Genomic DNA, 25063 nt, shown 5'->3' with positions numbered 1-25063 from the left:
TGTTTGACTTTAAAGAAACATTTTCAGACACACCTGGCAGAACCAAAGCCCTAGTTCATGATATTGAGCTGACATCTTCGGAACCAATTCATTCTAAAGCTTACCGCGTTTCCCCGAGGCAACGGGAAATAATGGCCGCGGAGATAAACCGAATGCTCGAGCTAGGAGTGATCGAGCCAGGAGAGAGTGATTACACCTCGCCTCTGATCTTGGTTGAGGTCCCAGGGAAAGAGCCGCGACCGTGTATTGACTATCGGAGGCTCAACTCGATTACAAAGGACCAAACTTATCCAATTCCGCATATTGAGGAAAGGCTTGAGCAAGTCAGCAGTGCCAATTTCATCTCGACTTTGGATTTAGTCAGGGGATACTGGCAGGTGCCTCTAACTGAAAGGGCTAGTAGGCTTGCGGCGTTTATTTCCCCGATGGGAACATTTCGGCCGAAGGTCCTTAGTTTTGGATTAAAGAATGCCCCTTATTGCTTTTCTGGCCTAATGGACAAAGTGTTACAGGGTATGGAGGACTTTGCCCTCCCGTACCTAGATGATATTGCTATTTTTTCTTCTTCCTGGATAGACCACATGAAACACTTGCGAGCTGTGCTATGTCGTCTGCGTGAGGCCGGCTTAACAGTGAAGGTTGCGAAATGCCAATTGGGGCGCGCTGAGGTAGCTTATCTAGGGCATGTAATAGGCCAAGGCTACCGCCGGCCGTCAGAAGTAAAGCTGGCCGCAATAGACAACTTTCCCCAACCACGAACCAAGAAAGACATTCGGTCGTTTCTTGGATTGGCCGGTTATTATCAAAGGTATATCCCGCGTTACTCTGACATTGCAAGTTCCTTGACAGACGCTCTTAGAAAGACTGAACCCCAGACCGTAAAATGGGATGGGGCCAAGGAACATGCATTTTCTACGCTAAAGAAGGCACTAAAAAGTCAGCCAGTGTTGAGCGCGCCTGACTACTCTAAGCCGTTCATTCTTCAGTGTGACGCCAGCGACCGGGGTATGGGTGTCGTGCTTTGTCAGAGGGGAGAGAACGACCAGGAACACCCTGTACTGTATGCCAGTAGAAAGCTTTCTGTTCGTGAGGAAGCATACAGTGCCTCAGAAAAGGAATGTGCCTGCGTTGTTTGGGCTGTGCAGAAGCTAGCTTGCTACATCGCCGGTTCTAGGTTCACAATAGAGACTGACCACTGTCCCCTCACATGGCTACAGTCCATGTCATCGAAAAACGGCCGTCTTTTGCGCTGGAGCTTAGCTCTTCAACAATACACCTTTAATATCCATTACAAGAAGGGTAAACTCAACAGCAACGCAGATGGTCTGAGTCGTTGTCCCTAGTACCCCGAGGGCTTCAAAACGATTTTCTGCTTTCTATCCTCGATTTGAGGCCCACTAGTTTTCTGTATTTATCCAAACATGTGTCAAGTGTTTTGTTTAATGTCTTCAAAAGTGGCTGATGTGGTGTTGCGACTCGGCGGGGGCCACAGGAATAAAGTTGAGGTAGAAGGAAATGCCTTCCACAGGTGAATCTAAGTCTGGTGATTCTGAGTAGGGAATTGCCGTGTGCTTGCTCGTGTGTGGGTGTGCTTTCGGCGCAGTTTCCGCAGTTCCTCATTGGTGGTGGGCGGAAAATATGGTGGAGAGGGGTCACCTCATCCCTGCGAGCAACGCCCTCTTGGTCAATGATCATCGGATCCAGTGTTCGGGACAAAAATAATAGAGGAAGAGCCGACAAGCTGCAATACAGATCCCGCTGCACAGTACCTGCTGGCCACTGCACCTCGGGATCTTCTTTCCCCGGCGGAGAGGCTGTTAGGACCGGCGCCAGGTCTGACAATGGATCGGCGTTCCTTTTGATGTTCCTTTTGAGTCGCCAAACGGGTGGGCGGCCGGTGTCCGCCATGTATTGTTCCCACCTGGCCGGAGGGTGCGGCGTCCTGCCGCCGCGGCGCCGTGAGCAGTTCGGGAGACCACCGGTGCAGCTTCTTCTTTGGAAGATGACGGCGGCGGCGGCGGCCGGGAATCGTCCCGCTAATTGAACGAGTCGTTCGGCACCCTTTGAAGCTTGTTTACGGCGGCCCTTTCGATGGATGCAGTCATCAACTCCAGACCCCTCGCCCAGCGACACACCTTGACGGGGGGGGGAGCCGCGTTCGTGCCACATGGCCGTGCGGTGACCACGCTTCAGTTTTGAACGTTCGCGTGGACCGTGCGTGCTCGTCACCCTCGCGGGTAATGTGTGGTCCGTGATTGGACGGTGCCATCTGTACGCGGTCCCCGATCTAGGGATCTGGGGAGGACAGACCCTTTATAATGAGCCCCCACGGCTCATTCGGTGCTTTTTCGAGTGGAGAGCTCGCCATGTACGAAGAACGCCACTATATATCTAAACTTTCTTATTGACCTCTCTCTAATGTAAATAAACGTCTGTTCTCTGTTTTCCCATATAAGCATTGCTTCTCGCTATAAGGGACGAGTCCGATGGGAGCCAGCTACCAACGACGAGACCCACAGGACCCAGACCACAACAATGCACGACTGGCAGCCAGAACTCGAAGTGGGCTCAAGCAATCTTTTCGAGTGCAAGCGAATGACGGATGCCCAACGCATTTTACGATTAGCCTGCGCCGAGAATGTCTCCACAACACCTCTAAATAACTTTCGAGTTTTTGCGACGACTATGCAGTCGACAGCCGCCAGTGTCTCACAGACAAAGTCAGCAAGCAGCAAGAAGTCACCAGTCTGATTCTCCTAGCCAGATAAACAGGCAGAGTTGAAGATTTATTTCAAAGTTGACAGTAGCGCTTACACTAGGAGCCAAGTGACGGCCTATCACAAAAGCGAAATCTCCTCCGCCACGACGGCTCTTAAGAGATTGAACGAGCTTGCGCAAAAGTACACAGCTTCAGCGTCTCATTGTCGTGCTTCAAGTTGAACGCACTGCTAAGTGCTGGTCGCATGCCTGTTCACTTGCGCGACGTTTCTTCCAGCGAGTTCATCTTCAGACAGCGAATACACAGACCCCACGCTTTCTACACTACACAGGACGACGCGCAGTGAACTCATCGCGGCGTGCCTTTCCACGTACGATGCATATCTAGGTTCCCCGACCCCCGCGAAATGTCTGCTGCCAAGGTAGAAAGCGCTCCGCAGATTCTCTCCGACCGACTGTCTGCGCCGCGACACGGGGCTTGAAAGAACGGAGAGGACGAAGACCTGCGTCCAGAAAAGAACTGAGCCGGCAACGGTGTCGTGCCACGCGGGCGAACCCTCCTCAGGTGCACGCACGCGGGGTCCCGAGAGAGTGCCTTGAACTTCCCTCCCGACCCTGTGGGCCGTGCTTTTCATATTCGCCGCGCTGTGCTGACGCCGAAGCGAAGCGGCGGTCGCTTCGTTGTCGCAAGTCGCCCAAGCGGCGCGCCCGTTTCGGGTCTATTCGTGGCCGCGCATCGCAGCGGGTCGCGAGTATATAGCGCACCTTGACGAATACGACAGCAGGGGGGCACGGCAAGCCCCTTCCCGCTTTTTTGTCCGGGGATGGCACAGCGCGGCGATGCTATCGGGAACGCGCGTCAGGGTTGGAAGGAAAACAAAAAATGAAAAGTAAAAGTGTCGTCTCCAAAGAAAAAGTGGGTGAATACACTGTAGAGAGAAAGGCGTGGCGTGACTGGTGCGCCCGTCCAGCCGCCGTCTAGATAAGGGCGATGCCAATCTACGCAGGATTTCCGTGGACCGCGGCTTTCCAGTCGCATCTCGAGTTTCCATCGGCGCGGCTTGTGCACCCGCCGTCCGGACAGCGGCAAAGGATATAAAGGCTGGCCTAAGGGGCGATATCTCTTTCTCAGTCTGAGTGCGTACTCGAGCAAAGTAAAGCAACGAGTTTCGGAGGCCCACGAAACACACACACACACACACACACACACACACACACACACGCACGCACGCACGCACGCACGCACGCACGCAGTGGCGTATAGGAAGCAGGAGCAGAACTTAAGTTGACCAACACGAACAATTTTTTTCCAGCTGTCCAAATGACGTGTTTTCATCGTTACTCATCGCTCTCGCATTATAAATAAGAATGGACATTGCGGGCACCATTCGTTATTAAACGCGTCCAGGCAAACACTCACAATCCCAATCTTTCTTGCCTTTCTCGAGGCCGCCCACGCGACGTTATGAAATAACTAAAGCATCAAAGAGGCCTCCGGCCGAACGACAAAGGGTTCTGGATGGCTCGTCCGGCCCATCCGCGGTGGCCGCTCGCCGGGACAAGGACTTGCCCTGCCTCTTGCCGATCCATTACACGGCCAGTTGATGGATGATGGTCGACCGACACCACGATGGTGGAAATGGGTCATAGGCGCCGCTACAACCCTTCCGCATCGAAATGTGTCACCGGGGGAAACATCGCGCCTAACACACGCGGGAATAAGGAGTAACGCATCAAATGATTCCATCCTAAGATTTGCACAACAACGACATCAACTTGGCTTTGGTTAAGGTCGTCCGAATGTACGAGCAACTACGCACTCGCATTGAAAACGCAGAGGAAAGCTTATCAAATAAATCATCTTGCAGTGCCACCCTAAACAACTTTACTACGCATGCGCTTATACGACGACGAACTTAGCGTTGCGGCTTCCTTGGGGGCACTGCACTGGCGATTATTGTTTCAGATTTTTGACCATGTAGTGTCTCATATCACTTTTTGCTTCCCCCCCTCCTCCTCCTCCTCTCAACCTTCTCTGCAGAGCTGTAACTACGACTCAGTCCTTGTCACTGCCTCTTTCATTTTACTTACCTCTTCTCGTTATCTGCAGTTTTCTCTTTTCTTCCATATCTGGGTTTACATAAGTTTACCCTTTAATCAAAAGATCCCCGATTTTACAAGCTTCCGAATTTGACGAAAGAATTCGAGCGGGTTCATCACTTTGTCAACTCGAGTTTTATGTGTACGCTCTTTCGGCGTTCGATCAGCGGCACTGGCTTGAAGCGATCTCTGGTACGTGTCTATGTAATGGCAATGAAGAGTCCAAAATTTACGAGCTTGAATTAAGCGCCGCACTTTTGAATGTCACCTCGGATAAGCTCGTGACCGAGATGTCGTCTCCCTGAGTAGAGTGGGTGGAAAGGGCGAAAGAAGAAAGAGCGCGCGCGAACGCCAGCTTTAATCGCCGGAGGTCGCGTTTGATGTTCCGTCAAGGGTACCAATCATGTTAATTAAGATACCCGCCCGGCTAATTGGAAAATTGCCGTCCACTTTTTTAATTCTCCTTGAACCACACAAGGCGCGCGCCTTTTTTTTTCCCTTCTTCTTTGAATATACTGCACGTATAGTGTGCGAAGCGAGGTATGTCCTTTGTGCCAGTTACTGCAGCATGCTGTCGCACGTGTCAATCGTTCGTGCTATTCGGGAGCACACATCTATAAAACTCTAAATGTCTATTACGCAACACGACCCGGTGAAACACGGGCAGTATATAGTACACATTAGATGGACGAGCCTTCATAAAAATACGACGTGAATAGACATTCCTATTAAATCCCAAAGACGCAACGCTTTTACGATGGCGCAGGTTTCTTAGATGCGCCTTTTGTTGTTACCAAAGTTGATGGGAACTGATGCATGCCCACTGCAATTGGGTCACTTTTTTTCTTTGACATGGTTCGATCATGTTATCGGAAGAAATTAAAGCTAATTACACACCGAGGCGGACGGTCATCTCTGTTTTAACTAGCTTGCTATGGAGAGGTTGGTGCTTATGTTACCTCAGCTACACCATTTCAATCAGTTCTGGGGCAACAAAAAAAGTGTGGTTACCCAAAATAACGAGCGAGCTACTAAAGAAAGAAAATGAGCGCAACCTGCACTGAGTCACACAAGGGTGGGTCACAGCAAAGATAGGGAGCACCTATAGCTGCTCCTGGCTTGACTAGGCTTCTGCCCTCTCACTTCTATTTCCCTCTTCCTATCTATATACTATTCTATAGTCCACAACACTATACTATAATAAACTATGAAGGACTATTAGAGGCCACACGTGTCAGCGTTTCTAGATAAGCATCTGTTCATAGTGCTAGGGCGGTGATTGAGTGTGCGCCGGTCCATCATGATCTATGACATGCGGCCAACCTCCAGCGTTACAGCTGGAGGTTGGCCGAAGACACGGTCATGTACGAAGACACGGTTGGCCGAAGGCACGGTAATTACAGCGAAGACACGGTAATGTACAGTTCGCTTGTTCCAAAGCATCCACACGCAAACATCTCTACAGTTCTGCCCACAGTGTATCGGTTAGCCCATCATTCCGTATATAACAACACACAGCTACTCTATACAAGCACTTCTCTACATACCACTGTTCACTAAGAAGATTTCAAGGAAGCTGACCTTTTTCTGAACATGCATTTCAGGCCACGGCCCAACTTATTTCTGTGGTCTGACGGGAACATCTGTCCCAACTCGCTAGTTTCTTGTCTAATTTGTCTCTTTCTCATAGGTTAGCCATCCGTTGTCCCGTGGGGCCCCTGAACCGTGTTTGTGGTTCTTTGAACGACAGCGCCACTTCACAAATCGTTTTAGTATAGCGCTAAGCACACATTTTATGTACTATAGCGGCAGTAAAACGTACTGGGAGGGACGGAGCCGTTCGTGCCCCATTCAAGAAACGCCACGGAGTCCTGGCGACCTTCTGGAATGACTATGAGTGAAATTACTGTAGATATCCTAATTCATCAATGGTGGTGCGACCGTCTCACAGAAGTCTTGGGCGCGCGCGAAGCGGAGGTTCCAGTGGAAAAACAACGAGACCAATTACAGATATATTTTCGTCTTTCTTGCACTGATATAATTTTCTTTTATATTTTTTTCTTGTATATTGAAAAGCAAAGACAGCGTTGCTGCAATCGCTGAAGGCCACCGGCCTGACTGCGGCTTCCGCGACAACAGGCAGCTCGTGTTGGGCTGAGAAAAGCACAGGCTCGACGTTTTAAGGATTCCTGCACTTAAAATCTGACAGGGTAAATCGGCCTAGACGGAAGTCACGCACCACATAGTCGGATTAGCCTGAACGCATTGTATTCCAGACGTCAGCGCGTTGACTGCCACACACACGCACACACACAAAAAATATCTAAAAAAATATCTAAATCCGGATTACGAGACTTCGAAAAAAAAAGAGCTAGAAGTGACAACTTATGCGTCGGATGCTGCTGCAACACGTTTACCTAAAACGTTGGTCGAACGATTACGTATTAAATGTTTTCACATCGCTTTTATGTCTTCAGTTTTCACAGTTCACTAAAGTGTTTTCGTATATAGTAATTATGAGATTGGTTTCACCATGTAGACGCTTCGTAAGCCAAAATGACGCAAGAAAAAAAATAACTGGTGACGACACTATATCGAAGTTTTAGCCACTCGACGACGCCACGACGTTTCTCGTCTTTCATTAATAGCGTCTACTATCGTCTATCAATACCGAAGTAGAACATAGCATCATTAACAAAACGAGCTTCGACCTAGCGTTGTCGGGTAACTTGTGCATTAAAACGGCACAAATAAACAATGACACATTGACATCTGTGACGTCACAACACATTATGCAGAAACACGTCGGCATGGGAAAAATATGATAATTGTTGGGGTTTAACGTCTCAAAATCATCATACAATTATGAGAGACGCCGCAGTTAACGGCCTCAGAAATTTCGACCACCTGGGGTTATTTAACGTGCACCCAAATCTGAGCACACGAGCCTACAGCGTTTTCGCCTGCATCGAAAATGCAGCCGCCGCAGCCGAGATTTGATTCCGCGACATGCGGGTCAGCAACCGAGTGTCTTAGTAACCGTGGCGGCTTTGTGCAGAACATTAGCGAATGAAAAAAGTCAGATTCACATTTTTATACATTAATTATCGATGTGGTAACGCATAACAATTGTGGATGAAGTGAAAAAAAAAATCTGTCTAAATTGATGACTTGTTACTCCTCTGTCTTCCTCTAAGTTTTAGCGTTGAATTAATGGGTATCATACGAGGCGTTCATGTGGCACTTTACCTAATATTACGTTGAAAGGTTAGCCGAACTGATATGCTGGACTTCAACCACACGTTAGAGAGCATCACGTGACCTTAACCATGCTATACTGTGCATCGTAGTTGCTGATATAAGTGTTCTTACACGTTCGTTATACGCTGCCCCATGATTTTCGTGATATAGCGACTACCACATAATGCTTTCTTTTTCATAGCTCATACCACATATAATGCGTACCACATAACCCAACAGCTACTTATTTAATTGTTGGATCATATACAACAAAAAATGAGCAGATGGAGATTAGACATACCACATGCAAGGTCCCAACTCAGAAACAAGCCATTTACAAGCAAACGCTAAACAAAGCGATATTTCTGGGCACGTTAAAGCCCCATGTCCACTGTAAATGCAGAAATGGAAAGCGGACTGCATTAGAAAAGAAACCATCCGGAAGGTCATACTTCTTTGTTTGTTTCTCTATTTCTCAAGATCAGCGACGACACTTTGCCCACGTTCATGCGTTAAAAAAACACACATATGGCAACTTTAGCATCCATTTATTCTCACTATCGCCTCTCGTAACTGCTCACAGTTCGAAAAGGAAGCCGGGATCATTGCACAGACAGATATATTCAAAAGCAAAAAAAAAAATTATGACGAAAACTGCATACACGAAATGAACTTTCGTTGTTAATGACCGGTTGCCAGTTAAAATATGATGCGTACGGTGATAGCCGCAAAACAAGGAAGGTAAGAAAAAGGAAGCTTCAACAAAAATGAGTTGCAATCTCCACAGTCATGATAAAAGTCATAAAAAGGTCGAGATCGCGTGAAACGCCGAATACTTCTCACTAAGACAGAGATGGCGAGAGAACTAGAGTTTACGGTTTCTAGTTCTCAAAGGCGCTAGCAGCCAGTTAGCGCTTCTTTCGCGCTCAACAAGAACGAACTCTCACGATTCGCATGAAGTTCGCTAAGACATGGCCGCGTGCGCTACATTTTATCCGACCCTGGCGCAACGAGACACTTCGCTTTTCTTCCGAGGAGTTGAGAAGAACGTATTGCCGTCGAGGGAAGGGCGCATAAAAGGAAAGAAAGAAGACGAATAGAAATGACGAGGCAAAGTGAACTGTTAAAAAATAAATAAAACGACGACGCAGAGCACTCTGCTCCACACAGTTCTCACCGAGAGAAATTTAGGCTTCTCGAATTTCCACTCCTTCCCGACTGTGATGAGACGCACACATGTGTACACGTACACGTTGACGTGAAATGTATACGCACGTGCAGCTGCAGATGGCGTAATAGTGGCTCGACACTCCTGCTGGAGGTCCCTATTAAAATGTGTCAGAAGCGTATTTACTTCCCGACTTTAAGTGAAGTAGACGACAACTAATACAGATGCGAAAAAAGAAAAACAATGACACTTTCGTTGGCGCACGCTACAAGATGATCCGGTAAACTTAAATGTTGATGCCGACTGCTATAGCGCGCTGTTAGCTTTCTCGTCAGCCCAGAAAGCCGAACAGGCCATTCTGCAGTGTTTGAAGGTGATAAATACGCTCGCAGAGCTGCGCACGTGTATCGTAAATAGACCACACTCCCCCGTCCCACTTCCCTTTCAAATGCGTCATTCCCCTTCACTAGAGTGCGATGCAGACAAGTTAAGATCACTGCCTCTTCAGCACTTTCTCTCTCCTTCTCACCTATTCCCTTTAATGTTGCCCAAAGTCGTCAGACTCATCAGACGGAAATCATGACGCGAGTGACAAGCGCCAGACTACACTGCAAACGAGATTAGCTCGAGCTCTAAACATGTCATGACCCGTGTTACAAGCCAGCGGCCTGTGTGAAACTGAGTTGAACACTTTCCGAGGCCCATAGCGCTGCAGAGTGCGGCCAGCGCCCTGATAGTGCGGCTGAAACTATCCTGCACTCTCACATATCTTTCACCTCAATTGTCTCCACATTTCCAGCGAATCGTCTAAAAGCAAAACCAATAAGCCAAAGGCAGCTAATGAACCCAGAGTAGCGCTCAGAGATGATATGTGCGACATATCTTAGGGTCGAATATTTTTTGCCTGCTTCGACGTACGTCGAACATACGTAGGTTTCGACAGCCGAACACAGCCTCGTTGCACTGGTATCCGCGAATTTCAGTGAGCGAAACACCCGCAGTTTTAGCCCCGCCGCGGTGGTCTAGTAGCTAAGGTACTCGGCTGCTGACCCGCAGGTCGCGGGTTCGAATCCCGACTGCGACGGCTGCATTTCCGATGGAGGCGGAAATGTTGTAGGCCCGTGTGCTCAGATTTGGGTGCACGTTAAAGAACCCCAGGTGGTCAAAATTTCCGGAGCCCTCCACTACGGCGTCTCTCATAATCATATGGTGGTTTTGGGACGTTAAACCCCACAAATCCTAACACCCGCAGTTCACGGGGAAACACTAAAACGACGCACGAACACACGTTAATCGTTCTTGCGGAACGGCGCACCACAAACCGAAGTCGCAGCCTAAAGCGCTCACCGTGGTTGTCTCGAGTTCACGAAGCTCTACAAACCATTCGGTGATCAAATGCATGTGCAAAGAAATGTATATGGCACGAAAAAACGATCAAAATTCCGCCAAAGGTTTGCAAAAAAACCTTTTTGTAGAGATATACCCCGCAAAAAGACACGACTTCACGCGGTGGCACTGTGGTGCAATGGATAATACATCTGCTTCCCGTGCATGAGATCCCGAGTTCGACTCCAGTGCTGAATGAGGTTCGCAGATGTAGATAATTGTGATTCCAACGGTTTTGTAATTCCCTATAGCCATAATATCGACCGCATTATCGGCGAGAAACCACACTCAAGTGTGAAAATAACAATTTTTCCGCATTGATGAACCATTGATGGCTTTCAATTGAAAGTCATGGGCCAATTTTCAATCCTTGCCAACAATTGCTTTAGTGATATTTCAATTGATCCACAACGAATTTTCTATCGCCATTTGATTTTTCTTTCAGTGATAAATCTATATCGAGTTCATTAATGGCTTTCAATTGAAAGTCGTGAGCCAATTTTCAATCCTAGTCAACAATTTCCTCAACGGTATTTTAATTGAACCGTCATGTATTTTCGATGCCATCTGTTGTTATTGTTCAATAACTTTTCTGTTGCTGTTTTTTTTCAATTAGAACTTCTGTAAGGGTGGTTGCACATAAACTAAAGATGTTTGACGATAAGGGCCCAACGCCGCCATATATACTGCGAAAAAACTGAATGAATCCGGGTTTCGCGGCACGTACAGGTAAATAATGATAAAAAGAACAGCTTTTTTAAATGATTAGACTAGGCAACAGCAAAACGACGCCCACGGAGCAAGCAGGACTGCCGCTTAGGTATACCGTTCCACTTTCTCTGTGCCACGTATCGTTAGCCAAAAAAAAAAAAAAGAAGTGCTGCTGCTTTTCAATGTGAGCCCACTCCTGGGTTATAGTCCGAGTTTTTTCTTCCATTCATGCGAAGGGAATGCAGCCTTTCTTTATTTTTTGCGGAGCACGTGACGTGGCGTGATTGCCCGCGCCTTGATTTTCGTGTGCATTCAAGTGTCAGCCGTCTATATCACCGAATTCACACTCGAGCTGTACATAAACACGCTACGAAACCACAAAGGCCGCCAGGAAATTGCTTTAGGCGTAGACGTCCCGTAAAAAAAGAAACAAGAGAAACAAAATTCAATTTGTGTTAGGAGCTGTCAAGACGCGGTGTATTTACGGCAGTGACACAGTTAGTCCCTTCGCGAACGAGTCGCTGAGGAAATTATAAGACTGAGGAGAAAAAAAGTACCAAAAGCAAGTTTAATGATGGGGCGCCTCTCCGAGGTTTCCGAGTGCAACGATTCGTCCGCATTCACAGGAATTCAGAGTCGTAAATTTTAAAGCAAACGGCGGTGCTGCTGTTTGGAGCAGCCGTATACTTTATCAGCACCACGAAGACGTGATCCGGGTACGCTACAATTCCTCGCTCGATTGCGGCATTGTTTCTCAATCAATTTCAGAAAAGAAAAGATGCAAGGATCCTTGAAATATCACGCACGGTACTGCCTCTCACATCTTCTTGAAAGAGAAGCTGCGTTGAGGCGGAAGAGAGAGAAAGCGCTGATCAGCGCCTTGTCATTCACCATCCTGGGCCCAGCGCTGCTCCTCCCCGTCCTATGATTGTACCAACAAGCTCAGTCATATGCAATCTTGCAGCTGTGTTGGTTGTTTCGACAGAAGCTGAACAGATTAGCCTGAGTTCAGGCTGTGAAACCACCGACATCAGACCGACTCTAGAACGAAAAGAGAGTCGCGAGAAAATTTCGAAATAAAGGAGCAAGCGTACACACGAAAGTCATTCTAAGAAATGCGAATACCACCAAAAGCGCGAAACAATCTAGACTGCTTGAGCGGGCTTGTATGAGATTTTCAAAGAATGCACCGCAACTGCTCATGGTGAGCTGCACTGAACACTAAAGGTATCCCGGTTCAAGACACCCGTTGGTCGTTCAGTAAGCATCTGCCTGTTTGCAAACAGTGTAACGTCACTGCGAACACCACGCACACCGTTACTTTCCTCGGCGCAAGGGCTGGTTGGCAAGAAAGGTGTGCCGACGTGATATTTCTGAATAGCAGGGCTACGTGTGTCTGCATTCCACAGAAATTTCGGCTAATTGTTGCTTTCTAAGGCCACTAAAATGAAAGGTCACTGCCTATATAATGCACGATTATGTTAGGTTAACAAGCGGCGATTTGCTGTTCGTAGATAGCAGTCATTAAAAAAAATCTCTTCTTCGAAAGCGAACGTTCTGCATGTTGTCGGTAACGCATGCTTTCAATTTTCGTCTAGGCATGCGCACTGCCATTGTAAACGAGTAATAATAGCGTTCACGGCAGCCCGATATTGAGCTGCCGTGCACGAGAGGCCACGGACAATTTTCTCACTCACTGAGCGAAATTTTGATCGAAGATCAATGGCGTGGGGGGGGGGGGGGGAAGAAAAAAAACACGTGTCGTGCATTAGGCTGAAGTTAACAAATCCTCGTGAAAATTAAAGCAAATTTGTCAGTGACGTTCCTCATAGCCCACTGAAAATTTGTGCGATTCTAAACTGAATATCTGTGAAATCACCGACATCAGACCGACTCTAGAACGAAGAGAGAATTGCGAGAAATTTGAGAAATAAAATACAGAGTGGTTCAAGAAAATGTGTCCAATATTCTTTAAAAATCACAGAAAGAGGCCTCTGCGCGCTACTTGTGGCGTTACGTTTCCTGTGGCAGAAGGCATCTTCAGATGCGTACAAACATTAATTAAGGAAGCAAATATAGAAATTAATACAAGTAACTTTTTAACCAGTGGCAACAGCCCGTCGAGTCAAATGGGCGCATTCAAACCCTTCGTATACGAATAGTCCATAGCCACATTGAAATTTTGCAAAAGCGGCCACTGGTAATCACCGCGGAGCGATGCAATGAGCCTAATCTAGCTGGAGAAATCAAATCGAAACCGACGCACCAAAAGTTTTTCTGGCTAGATTGGTCACATATATATGCGCCAGACTGTCGACCAATGACAAAGTGTTCCCGCATACTTAGAAAAAAAAAAACGAAACACAGGAAGGTCTTGCCGATTCAGCACCCGCTTGGAGCATTATCGCAAGTATAGCACATACTGGAATACGTTGTTTTGAAAGGCACGTGTTTTGATAGTCGTTTGAACTAGACAGGACGATCTGAAAATACCGCAATATTGGCCGATTCAATTGAGATGAACAGAGTGAATATGAACGAATATGCGAAACGAATAGGAAGCATTCAACCCTTCTTCGTTTGAGAACTACCACACTTACCGAGATTAAACTTGCTATACAGAATGCGGCATGTTTTACGAGTTATCTCGCACCACGAAACACGTGATTTTAAATGTTTATTCTAACTGGAATGCTCAGTGCTTGACGGAGTAATGACAAGTGGGGCACCTTAGCGAACTACGAGAGTGTATCACGATAATGTTTCTTAAAGGAGAAAAGTTTAAGCGGAAGGACAGGGAGGTTAGCCAGTTCTTAGACCGGCTGGCTACCCTGTGCTAGGGAAAGGGGTGAGGGAAATAATTGATGATAAAAAGAAATGTTGCAAAGAGAGAGAGAGAGAAAATAAAAAAAAGCGACAGAGAAAAGGCAACATCAAGGAGTATATCCTTAAAATTTTGCACACAAACGTGAAGCTAGGCTGCATTAGCGCCCTATATTTCAATATACAAAAGCTCCACCTGCCCCATAATTACATACATACGCTGATTTCACGAATAAACCCACGGAATCTTTAAAAAAAATGTACAACTGGTAGAGCTTCTTAACAAGGAAACGCGACAACAAAGTTTCGGAGTTGTAGGCTAACTGAAAACACCGTAGAAAATTTCCAGATGGCCATTGGCGCCTTTCAGAAGCTTCATCGAATGGTCCACTATTCATTCATTCATTCATCTACGCGCGAACTGCCGAATATTCTGCTTGATGCCTTGTATGCGCATACGGAAGAATTAAGAGCACACAGCGACACTTGGCGTAAACGATTAAACGTGTCTCTGGAGTTGTACAGCTATTAATTCCAGCTTGTTGACTGCAAGCGGCCGTAGATTTATCGCCGGCGTTACAGCCGAGGCGCGGCTCAGCGCTGCCCGCGGAGGCGATAAGGAAGGCGCTAAAGCTTCGTGGAGGAGATGCGCAGAAACTAGAGAGGGATATTTACTGAGAAAACCGTTTTCTAGTCTGCAACTCGGCTTCGCTGGAACCTTGGGGTTGTGATAGTCCAAGGCTACAAAGTATGCCAGTGTCCCTCATCAGAGCTCAAGTATTCTTATCACTAAAGAAAAAAGTGAAAGAAGGAGGAAGAAAAAAATATATGTAGAGTGTTGGTCCCTTTTGTGAGCATGTTCTTCCGCATAATTCATTTGCTGAATTCGGCAGAACATACAGACGACATGAAAAGCGGAAGTTATCGCAAATGACTCATAAAACTTGAAGGTATTGTATTCCCAGCTGGAACTACACGCGAACAAGTGGCGCCCCTGTCGGTAACCTATGAAGACTTAAGTTTATACAGCTACTACCCCACCAGGGTTCAGCGCTGTGTTTGTTGCGCTGTTCTCCCTGGAAAGTTATTCGCAGTCCATCGCTAGAGGGGCTCGTAAGTGCGCTGCTCTTGCGGTCGTGACTTCCATAAAACGGTGCACATGCGTGTTTCGTCTTTCATTCAGTTGTATACATGTATGTGTTTTGGTTGGCAAGCTCGCAAGGCTCGCCGAAGTCACGTAAACACGCGCGAGCACCCCCCCCCCCCCTCTTTCTCTCTCTCTTTCCCTCATCGTCTCGAATGCACTGCAAGAGCTTCGGCCCCTGCCTTGGTACTTCCGCGCCACGGCTATAAAAATGCGCTCTAAATGGATGGATTTATGGCTGTACCCTTTAGATCGGGCAGTGGCTAGCGCCACCAAGCCGTAATACTTAGTGAACCAAAAACTACATTTATTTTTCCGCTTTAAATAGTGAGGTTGAGGACTCGTACTTTGCAGTGAAAGGTTTAATTTTCCCTCGTGCATCGATTTTAGCCACCAATCAGATAACCTCCTTCTTGTTAATTCTACCCGCTTAAAGTCTATTTCGCCCTCCCTGTCCCTGAACCCCAGTGCTTTGAAAAACTCTGCGCCATCATCCTGAACTTTAGGGTGAAGCCCTTTACAGAACATTATCAAGTGTTCGGAAGTTTTCTCCTCCTCTCCACAAGCACTGCATACCGTGTCTACCGCTTCGTATTTGCCCTGATATGTCTTGGTTCGCAATACTCCCGGCCTCGCCTCAAACAGTACAGAACTACCCCGAGTATTATCATAGAGTCTTTCCTTGGCAATTTCCTGCTTAAAAGTTCTATAGATCTCTATAGTTCGAACTTCTTAATCATGCCGATTCTCCACATCGGTCTCAGCTTCCTTCACCTTCTTCTTAACCGATAATTCTGTTTGGTTTGACCCCCTGCTGTTTTCAAAGTATTTACCAGTCAATTTTCTGGTTCGCTTCCTCCATTTCGTATCGACATTCTTCATGTACAAGTAGCTGAAAACCTTCCTAGCCCAACGCTCCTCCCCCGTTTCTCTCAATCGATTCTCAAATTTTATCTTGCTGCTAGCTTCCCTGCCCTGAAATGATGTCCATCCCATATCACCTTGTACTCTTGATTTGGTGTATTCCCGTGAGCTCCTAAGGCAAGACTGTCTATTCCACGTTACTTAGTTTCTAATCTTGCTTGAACTTCTGATCTCATGCACAAGAACGCGTTGCCGAACGTCAGACCATAAACCATAACCCCTTTCCATATTCCTCTCACAACCTCATACCTATTGTAATTCCACAGTGCCCTGTTTTTCATAACCGCTTCATTCTTGTTACCTTTAGTCGTCACGTATAATTCGTTTTTCCTTAGGTAGTCGGCTCCATTGCTTATCCATACACCCAGATATTTGTATTTTTCTGTTATCTCTAGCGTGACCTCCTGTATTCTAAGCTCACTACCTTCATTATTATTTAAAATCATGACTGGAGATTTTTCCTTACTGAATCTGAAATCTAAACTTTCTCCGTCATTACCGCAGATGTCCATCAATCTCTGCAAATATTCCTTGTTGTCGGCCATTAGCACTATATTATCTGCGTACATCAATGCTGGTAGTGCCTGTTCAATGAGTTTTCCTTGTTTGACAAAAAAGAGGTTGAAGCCCAGCCCACTTCCCTCTAATTTGGTCTCTAATCCTTGTAGGTAAATCATGAATAACAAGGGTGACAGAGGACACCCCTGCCTAAGCCCCGTTTTACCTCTGTGGGCTTGGATACCTGTTTTTCCCACTTTATAACTACCTTGTTACTTTTATAGATATCCTTTAAAAGATTAGTGACTCCATCTTCCACACCTAGTGTGTCCAGTATTCCCCACAAGTCCTCTTGAACCACGCTATCATACGCTCCCTTGATATCCAAAAATGCTAGCCACAGGGACCTGAGTTCTTTTTCTGCTATTTCGATGCACTGCGTCAGTGAGAACAGATTGTCTTCCAACCTCCTGTGTTTCCGAAACCCATTCTGCAGTTCCCCCAGCACCCCCTCATCCTCTATCCATGCCTGCAGTCTTTCCTTTATAATCTGCATCGCCAGCCTGTAGACCACCGATGTCACTGTTACGGGACGGTAGCTGTTTATGTCAGCTTTGTCCCCCTTTCCTTTATAGATCATGCTCATCCTGCTAAGATTCCATCCATCGGGGACTTCACCATCGATTATTATTTTGCTCACTGCCTCTCTCAAAGCCTGCTTAGACTTCGGACCTAATGTCTTTATCAGCATAATTGGAATACCAACAGGGCCTGTTGATGTACTACTAGGAACCCTCTTCTCAGCCCTATAACCGTTCTCAGCTCTATAACGGTGTTACGGCTCCATCTTTCGGGGAAGGTATTACATTACTTTGTACATCTTGATTGGTAGTTTTTAATATTTGAACGGTTCGCTCATTGAGTGTTTCGGACCCTTCCGTCTCTTTCCTCTCTATCTCTTTGCTTTCTATTATTCCCTTTTCCCCCACCGCAAGTGAAGGGTAGCCTACTGAGCCAAGCTTTGTTAACATTAGGGCAGTATGCTGTTCACTTAGGGCAGTATGCTATTTGCAGTGTAGAAACAATTGTTATGGTTCTCTATCTTTATTGGTTGACGCTTCTCGAGCAACTTTCACTACACAGTGCACGCAGTTTGTGAGGCTGAGTAGGACCCATCGGCATTGTTGGGTTGCCCCGCATGCCTCATATGGCGCTATTGGGCTTTGCGCCTGAATGACTGATTTGGGGAGTATTAACAAAAGAGGCAACCTTCAAGATAGAATTGTGCAACATGTGTTATGACAGACCGTACGTACATAAAACACCCGACGAATCTGGCCTCACTGAGCAGAGAGAATCAATGAATCACGCCACCGCACCATTTGTGTTTTAGAACGAAAATGAAGAGTCGAGAGGCGGGCACCACGAGCGTTTGATGCGCGCAGCACGCTCGCCGTGTTGTGTTGATTCACGTCCGGCGATGATGACTGAGTTGCCGCGCGCGGCTCTGTGAAATGTTTATCGTCCACAACGTGACTTGTTCGCGAGCTGCTCCCGAGAGCAGCCACTTTGACTGGCGAGACGCCGCCGCCAGAGAGATTAACGACGTCGTACTATAGTGTTTGTATTTCTTTCTCTCAGGTTTGATTCACTAGATGCCACTCTAGAAAGCATTCAAAGTGGCCAGGAGGAAGAAAAGAAGTGCAGACAAAAGAGAAATGCAGACGGATTTAGCAACTAAGCACCCCATCCGACGGTAACAGAAAATTTAAGCACTCTCCGGCGGCCGCTTCAACAATAGAAGCAATTCCTCGCTATAGGAATGACCTATGCGACTGGGGGCGTTCGTAACGCGGTGCGGTGGCTGTCAGCGTTCGTTAGCGATCGAAGACGCGCGAGAAAAAGCTTCGGAGGCGAGAATATTTATGGCGAAGTGAGAATTAACTGCCTTCCAGCTGGCACGCCGAGTGGCAAGCGCTGAGGTAAGAGACTATTCATTTCGTGGAAAATCAACCGAACGTGTCAATAAGCAGTCGCCGCTCGAACAGTCACCTGCAACTGCTTACGTTGTGGACACCGGAAATGTCGTCACCCTTCGCACGCACTCCGTCTTTGCACTTCCGTGCAGTGCGTCAATTTTATAGGGATCGTGGCAGTAAACAAACAAACTACGGGAGCTGGCTTCAGCGTATTGCGGAGAATTTGAGAGTGTTCGACTATTGTATGGTACTATTTTTTTGTGACGCTTGCATTTAAATAACTACGCATAATTTAACCTGGAGTACAACAGATGATCTATTGAGGTACTTAGAATAGCGTTCCCCGTGGTGCACTCAGAAATAGATATTCCTCATTCGCTGAAAAAAAAATACCGTGGAAGAGAGCATCCGGTGACTACAATGCACATTGCCACGCTATAAATAGATCGTACCTTTCAACACCCTAATCCCCAACCCCAGTGTAGGGTAGCATACCGGATACTAGCATCTGGTTAACCTCCTGCCTTCCTTTTTTCTCGTTTCTGTCTTTGAGTTAACAACCGAAGCATGCAATCAAATCAACCAAAGTTAACGACCAAACCTGGTACCCACCGAATTCAGGTGTTTCCCGACCAAATCTGAACTGCTGCCTTATCGAAAAGAAAAAGGAGGCACACCTAATAGCTGGAAGCGGGTCTCCGAGGGCGGCATTCACCTGTTCATTTGGAGTGGCGACCCTATACCCAGTTCCACCATCAGATTAACATATCGGGACGATATGTTAATAGAATCGCGTGCCGGAAATGGCACTGCACTGCGCAAAATAATTGCAACAACTGAGAAATCTCTTCGCCTCGCGTGAAGGGTCACGAACCAACGCAGAGGCCTCAAGGAGGTCAGCCTGCTTCGGTTGATCAACGCCTTTGTGCTATGTCACTTCACCTACACGGTGGTCATGCACAGCAGGCTCAAAGCAGAGATGGACAAACTCATTGCCCTCATTAGAAAAATAATCAAGCGAGCACTGAGGCTACCAGTAAAAACACACACCGAAGACCTCCTCCGGCTTGGCAAACGCAACATCATGGAGCAGATTACCGAGGCTCAGGAACGGGCCCAGCTAACTCGGCTTTACACCACATCGGCTGGTAGGCGGATTCTAGAAGACACCGGACCCGCTCCAACCAAGGACTTCGTTAGCAACACCCAAATCTTCACAGAAAAAGGGGAGAAGCTCGTCGTCACTCCGCTGCCACGCAACGTGCATCCTGTACAGAACACCGGCAGTCGCAAGGTAAGGACTTCGAAGCTACTAAATTACATCACTGAGGATAAAAGAGACGCAAGCTTTGTGGACGCCCCCACGTACAGCGACGGCAAGGCTTTTGCGGTTTCCGTCATAGATTCGCTGGGCCAAGCCATCAACTGCGCCTCGATTCGGACGACAGATCCCGAGGTGACCGAGCAAGAGGCCATTGCACTCGCCATACAAGATGGTCGGAGAGACAGGGTGTATAACAACTCAAAAGTGGCCGCTAGGTCATTCTAGAGAGGCCGAGTAGCCCGGCAGGTATAGTTCTGAAAGGCGCCAAAAACAGTGGCCGCTTCACACACACACTATATTTTGGTTCCCTGCCCACGTCGGGGCAATCAGGGGTGCTCCTCTTAACCTCAACGAGCCGGCCCACGAGTCTGCGCGTAGCTTTACTGAAGGCGCTATCCTTGGAGCAGACGACTTTACACCCGGATACAGGAATGCACCTAACACTCACAATAGAATTACGATTTTTTTTTACTTGAAAAAAGAGTCTTCACGTCATTTCATTCAAGCTCAGCAGGGCGCAGGAGGTCATGCTCACACTCCTGCAAACTAACTCATACCCCAATCCGGTGAGCCTCAACAGCGTATATCCAGGCATTTACCCAAATAGCTCGTGCGCAGCCTGCGACGAGCCTGCTACTTTGTCTCACATGCTCTGGGAGTGCAGGTCGTTGGGCCCTATAGGTTCACCAAGGAACAGTGGGACGCGCTCCCTCGAAGTCCCGCCCATGAAGACCAAATTCAGGCCGTCCAGCGTGCCCGCTTGTGACCGCGCCGGCAGGCTAGACTTGCCAATCCCGTCGTGGGATTAGCCAGGTGCGCGTTTTATCGCGTTTCACTGTACCGAATAAAAGTTTATTTGCCCACTCACTCACTCACTCAATACAGTCATGGGGCGTTTCATACGCGTTAGCAGCAAATATGACGGTTACTTCGGTGCGCTGATACTTGAGGAAGCCGGTCAACATGTGCTTCACTGTTTAGGAAATGTACCGTTATATGTTATGAAAGGACGTTTCCAGTTGATGCGACCATACGGAAGGTTCAAAACGGGGTTAAGTGCGACAATAAAAAAGAGCACAGCACTCCATAGATCCACTGGTTTCATATCTCGAAAAACTAAAAGCAAAACGTCTGTTGGCAGACCCAGAAGTGCACTGTGATGCAAACAGCGGTACAGTGGCCGTAATGAAAGAAAGAAAGAAAGAAAGAAAGAAAGAAAGAAAAAAGAAAGAAAGAAAGTGAGGGGTTGTCAGAGAGAATAACTAAATGTGGTAAGATACGAAAAAAAGAAAACAAGAAACGAAAAGCGAGAATAAAACGGCGCGGAATGTACCACATAAAAGGCTCAGATTGCTGAGCGGAGCGTTAGCTACTCATTAGTTCATCGATATTGCAGCACAGAAGAATGAATGTCAACTGAAATGAAATGTGAAGAGCTCTCCGATAGTCCGAGCGACGACCACACAAAACAGTCAGATATAAATCTCTCGAACACACTGCACTCAAAAGGAAAAAAAAATGAAACATTGCCAATGACTCTTTCGGTAAGTCCTGACTTGGTGTATACATAACCCCTTTTCAAAACGCTTGATAACTCCATTTTGGAGATCGCTAATTACGCTCTGTTCGGAGAGTCGCGGGAAGCACGATTTCGCGAACGAGAGTTGACATTTATCCTTAGAAAGAGACAAGTCTGTACTCACCCCAATTAGTTACAGGTAATATTTTTTATTCTTTTTTATTAACAACTGAGCTGTCTAAGCCGACCGTTAGTCAGTGCAGAAGGCACCAAAACTATCATCGCCATGAACCGGCACGCTCCCTCCTCCTCATCGGTTTCGCTCCCAGAACACGAGCACCGATTGGTCCGGCATGGGATGCAATAACTCTCACACCTGTCCGTCCTTCTGTCTTTCTGTGACGGACAGACGGACGGACGCTTCGCCCACGCTCATCATTCACTTCGTGGATATGCTGTGTGAATAAAGCCACTAACGCCATCTAGTGATATTTCTAAGGACATACACGCAACGCCATCTAGTGAGCAATTCTTTAAACTAACTAGAAGTGGCTACTACTACAACATACTACTACTACGAGAGAACGACCAACACCCTAAGGAGCTTCGCCCCTAAAAAATATCACCGACGATTGCAATATTGCCGAATGGGAGTTCTGAGCGTATCTTCGTGTTGGGGCAAAGCCAACTGTGCCTGAAGTTCTAGCAGAGCAACATTCGTTACATAGTGTGACAGAAACTGTCAGCGCTCGAGTGCTGCGCCCACCACACTGTGCATTGCAGGCGTCGCGAACCAAGCGGAACGCCGACAGCCCGTTTCGACAAACGAAGCCAGCCGTAGTGCACGTGCCAACCCTTCATGAACACGAGCTCCGGCTGAAGACCGAGCGCGCGTGACGGATCAAGAAAGCGAGTGGCTCGTCATATAGAGACTCCGCTCAAAACCAGTTCGCTCTATCGGTTACGCCAAGGGTTACGCCGCTTAGTCCAGAAACGGACAGCAAAGAGCTGTGCTCTAAAGGAACTGAAGTCGGGGTGCGACCCAATCTAGAATTTTTATGTGCAAGGTGGTTTTACGGCAATACTTTGCTGCAATGGAAGGTAGGTGACAGAGAAGGGGACGGCTGAAACTAATTGTTGATGAGGACGCTGGTGACGTAAACAGAGTGAGAAAATAAGTTTTTTTTTTTCAGTATTGGAGCATCATTTATGAAGAAACTTCTGTCAAGGTGTGGGATAACATTTCTCAGTTAATATGACCAAAATGTGCAGGTAATACGCGGGGATCTCTTTCTTTTTAGTTTGACCACCAGCTGGAGGTGATCCTTTGATGTGGTGGCGTGTTACACGCGATAAAATGCGGAAATAACAGGTATTTGTAACTGAATTAGTAGTCTTATCTGCAGCTCTCACAGTGTTTACCATTTCGCAGTCACAGATTCAGCTTTCTTGCGGCAGGAGGGGTGATGATTTAACGAACGCTTACGATCAATACTTCACTCGTTCAAGGCAAACATCCTCGTTAAAATGCACACGTGCGTTTAGCGGATCTTCCAAGCACCCGCTTTCGTGCGTTGAAGCATAAAACAGGCAAGTGATGCCAGAAGGGCAGCAGTGTTCAGTGGTTGGTCATTCGGTCGGGCGCGCTCCGTGAGGAGCAGCGGGATGCCTGCCTCGTGCTACCTTCTCCTACTCCACCACCACCATCTTCATCTACCCTGCTTTATTCCTTCTCATTCATAGAAAGCCACCATCAATCATCGCTACATTTCCTGATCGCCAAAGTAAGGCGTCGGCTCAATATTACAGCCTAGCAGATGGGCAGTAGAGCCGAGTTCGATATCCGTATCGGCTTTCAGTACGGAGTTTTTTCTTTTTTTGTTTATGTGATGGCAAGTTCCCCGCAATAATGGATGAACTCTCAAGGCAAGATAGAACGCTCCCAGAAATAAAAAATAAACCTTGTGAAATGGTAACTTGGAGAAACTGCGATAGCACATATATTAGTTTACAGCGAACGCAAGTCCAGAGTAATAATGGAAGAAAATGTGGCGGCAGTACCCAATTTGATTTCTTCGTTCTCGCACGCACTTATATCACGAAAACAATTACTGTTCATGTGTTTTTGAGTCGCAAACAACTTGCGAACGACCCGCGTCTTAATAATCAATCACCACCTCGCGCGTGATCGAGTAGCAAACTTTGTGAAAGTATCGGGGCCACATGGATGAGTCACCATCCACGCGGCTTTTCGAAAAGCTCAGCAGCCATTCGGAGATGTCTACGACGCCGTCAGGAATAAAGCATAATATTTATCCAGAAAAGAATGACAGCGGAATAAGGTGTAGCCACGGATGTATTGGAAATTCACACAACATTCGTATCTAACCAGGCTTGCTTGGCCCGGCGCGCCACTCTCGTTCGTAACCGCGTCCCACAAACAACCGATTATTTCCGCCATGGAGAGTTGAAAGCTCCGCTCACCTTCCGCGACGGGCCACTGGCCGAGAAGACAGAGCAGCAGCACCAGGAGCGGCCAGCTGGCAATCGGGGCCGGCACGACGCTGCCCGCGGTGCCAAGGCCGAGCATGTCCGCCAGCCACCGCGACTCCTTCCAGCGGCGCGTTGCCGTCGTGGTGAGCGCCGTGAGCCGGCGCACACGCCAGCGCCGGCGCTCGCCCGACGCCGCGACGCCGAAGTGCCGCGCCGCGCTGTCGGTCTCCACTCCCCGACAACAAGCGGCGCCTCGCGCCGAACAGGCGTCTTCGCTTCACCACCAGCGCCGCCGCTGTGTCCGGCGCCGGGAGCGCCCCCTCCCCTTTCGCTTCCTTCCGAGCTTGCTTGGCTTACTTCCGCGCGCGCTCCGGTTCGCTGGCCCTTCGGAGGCTGCTTTGCTTGCTCGCTAGTATCCGCCAACAACACCACCCAGTCGAAAATTCGCTTGATGTATGGTGCTCGCCGACGCCCCCGCACGGCTCTGCGGTTTCTTTTTTGATTGCTTTCGCTGATCCGGCTTGTCGTCGCCGCTGGTCTCTCCCGTACTCCTTCCTTTTTATCCCCTTTTCCCCGCGGTCTGCAGGGAAACAGTGATGCGCTTGCCGGGGAGCTCGGATGAAAAAACTGGTCCCGTTTCTTCGCGCCGCGAGAGTACGAAAATGGGGGAGCGATGACAGATCGTTATTGTTCCACTCTCAGGCAACTGTCGCCGCACCAATTTCGGTGTCGCGGATACGAAACCGCACAAGTAGCTATAGATCACCAGCGCACAAACACGCACAAAGAAGTGGATATCCTTAATCTTCCGAAGTGCGTCCCCGTTCATCCGCCGGTGTGTCTCTCAAGTGCGCTCCCTGTCAGCTGCCTGGAAGCCGAAAATCTGCTTCCGTGCCATCAGCAGCAGAAGCAGGGGCCACGAGGGAACACGCGACTTGCTCCCTGATGCGCCGCACGGAACGGACAGGTGAAGGGAAGGAGCGTCATCGTCGCATTGGCGACTGTCAGTTGATGAGAGCCTTCCTTCCTCTCCGGC

The 25063-nt window shown here is 47.8% G+C and overlaps 1 protein-coding gene across 1 annotated transcript in view; it reads right to left on the bottom strand.

Annotated features, from left to right (window-relative positions):
• The window catches only part of LOC119166365 (BMP and activin membrane-bound inhibitor homolog), a 35729-nt gene extending 11471 nt beyond the window's left edge, over nucleotides 1-24258 (bottom strand). The window contains exon 1 of the mRNA XM_037417939.2: nucleotides 24019-24258. Within this exon, the coding sequence (XP_037273836.2) occupies nucleotides 24019-24124 (106 nt within the window). The 5' untranslated portion in view covers nucleotides 24125-24258. The remainder of the gene's footprint in view (nucleotides 1-24018) is intronic.
• Nucleotides 24259-25063: the final 805 nt, after the last annotated feature.

The sequence above is a fragment of the Rhipicephalus microplus genome, chromosome 1 (genome assembly GCF_043290135.1).
Source record: "Rhipicephalus microplus isolate Deutch F79 chromosome 1, USDA_Rmic, whole genome shotgun sequence".
NCBI lineage: Eukaryota > Metazoa > Arthropoda > Arachnida > Ixodida > Ixodidae > Rhipicephalus > Rhipicephalus microplus.
This window is presented reverse-complemented; position numbering and strand designations above follow the sequence as displayed.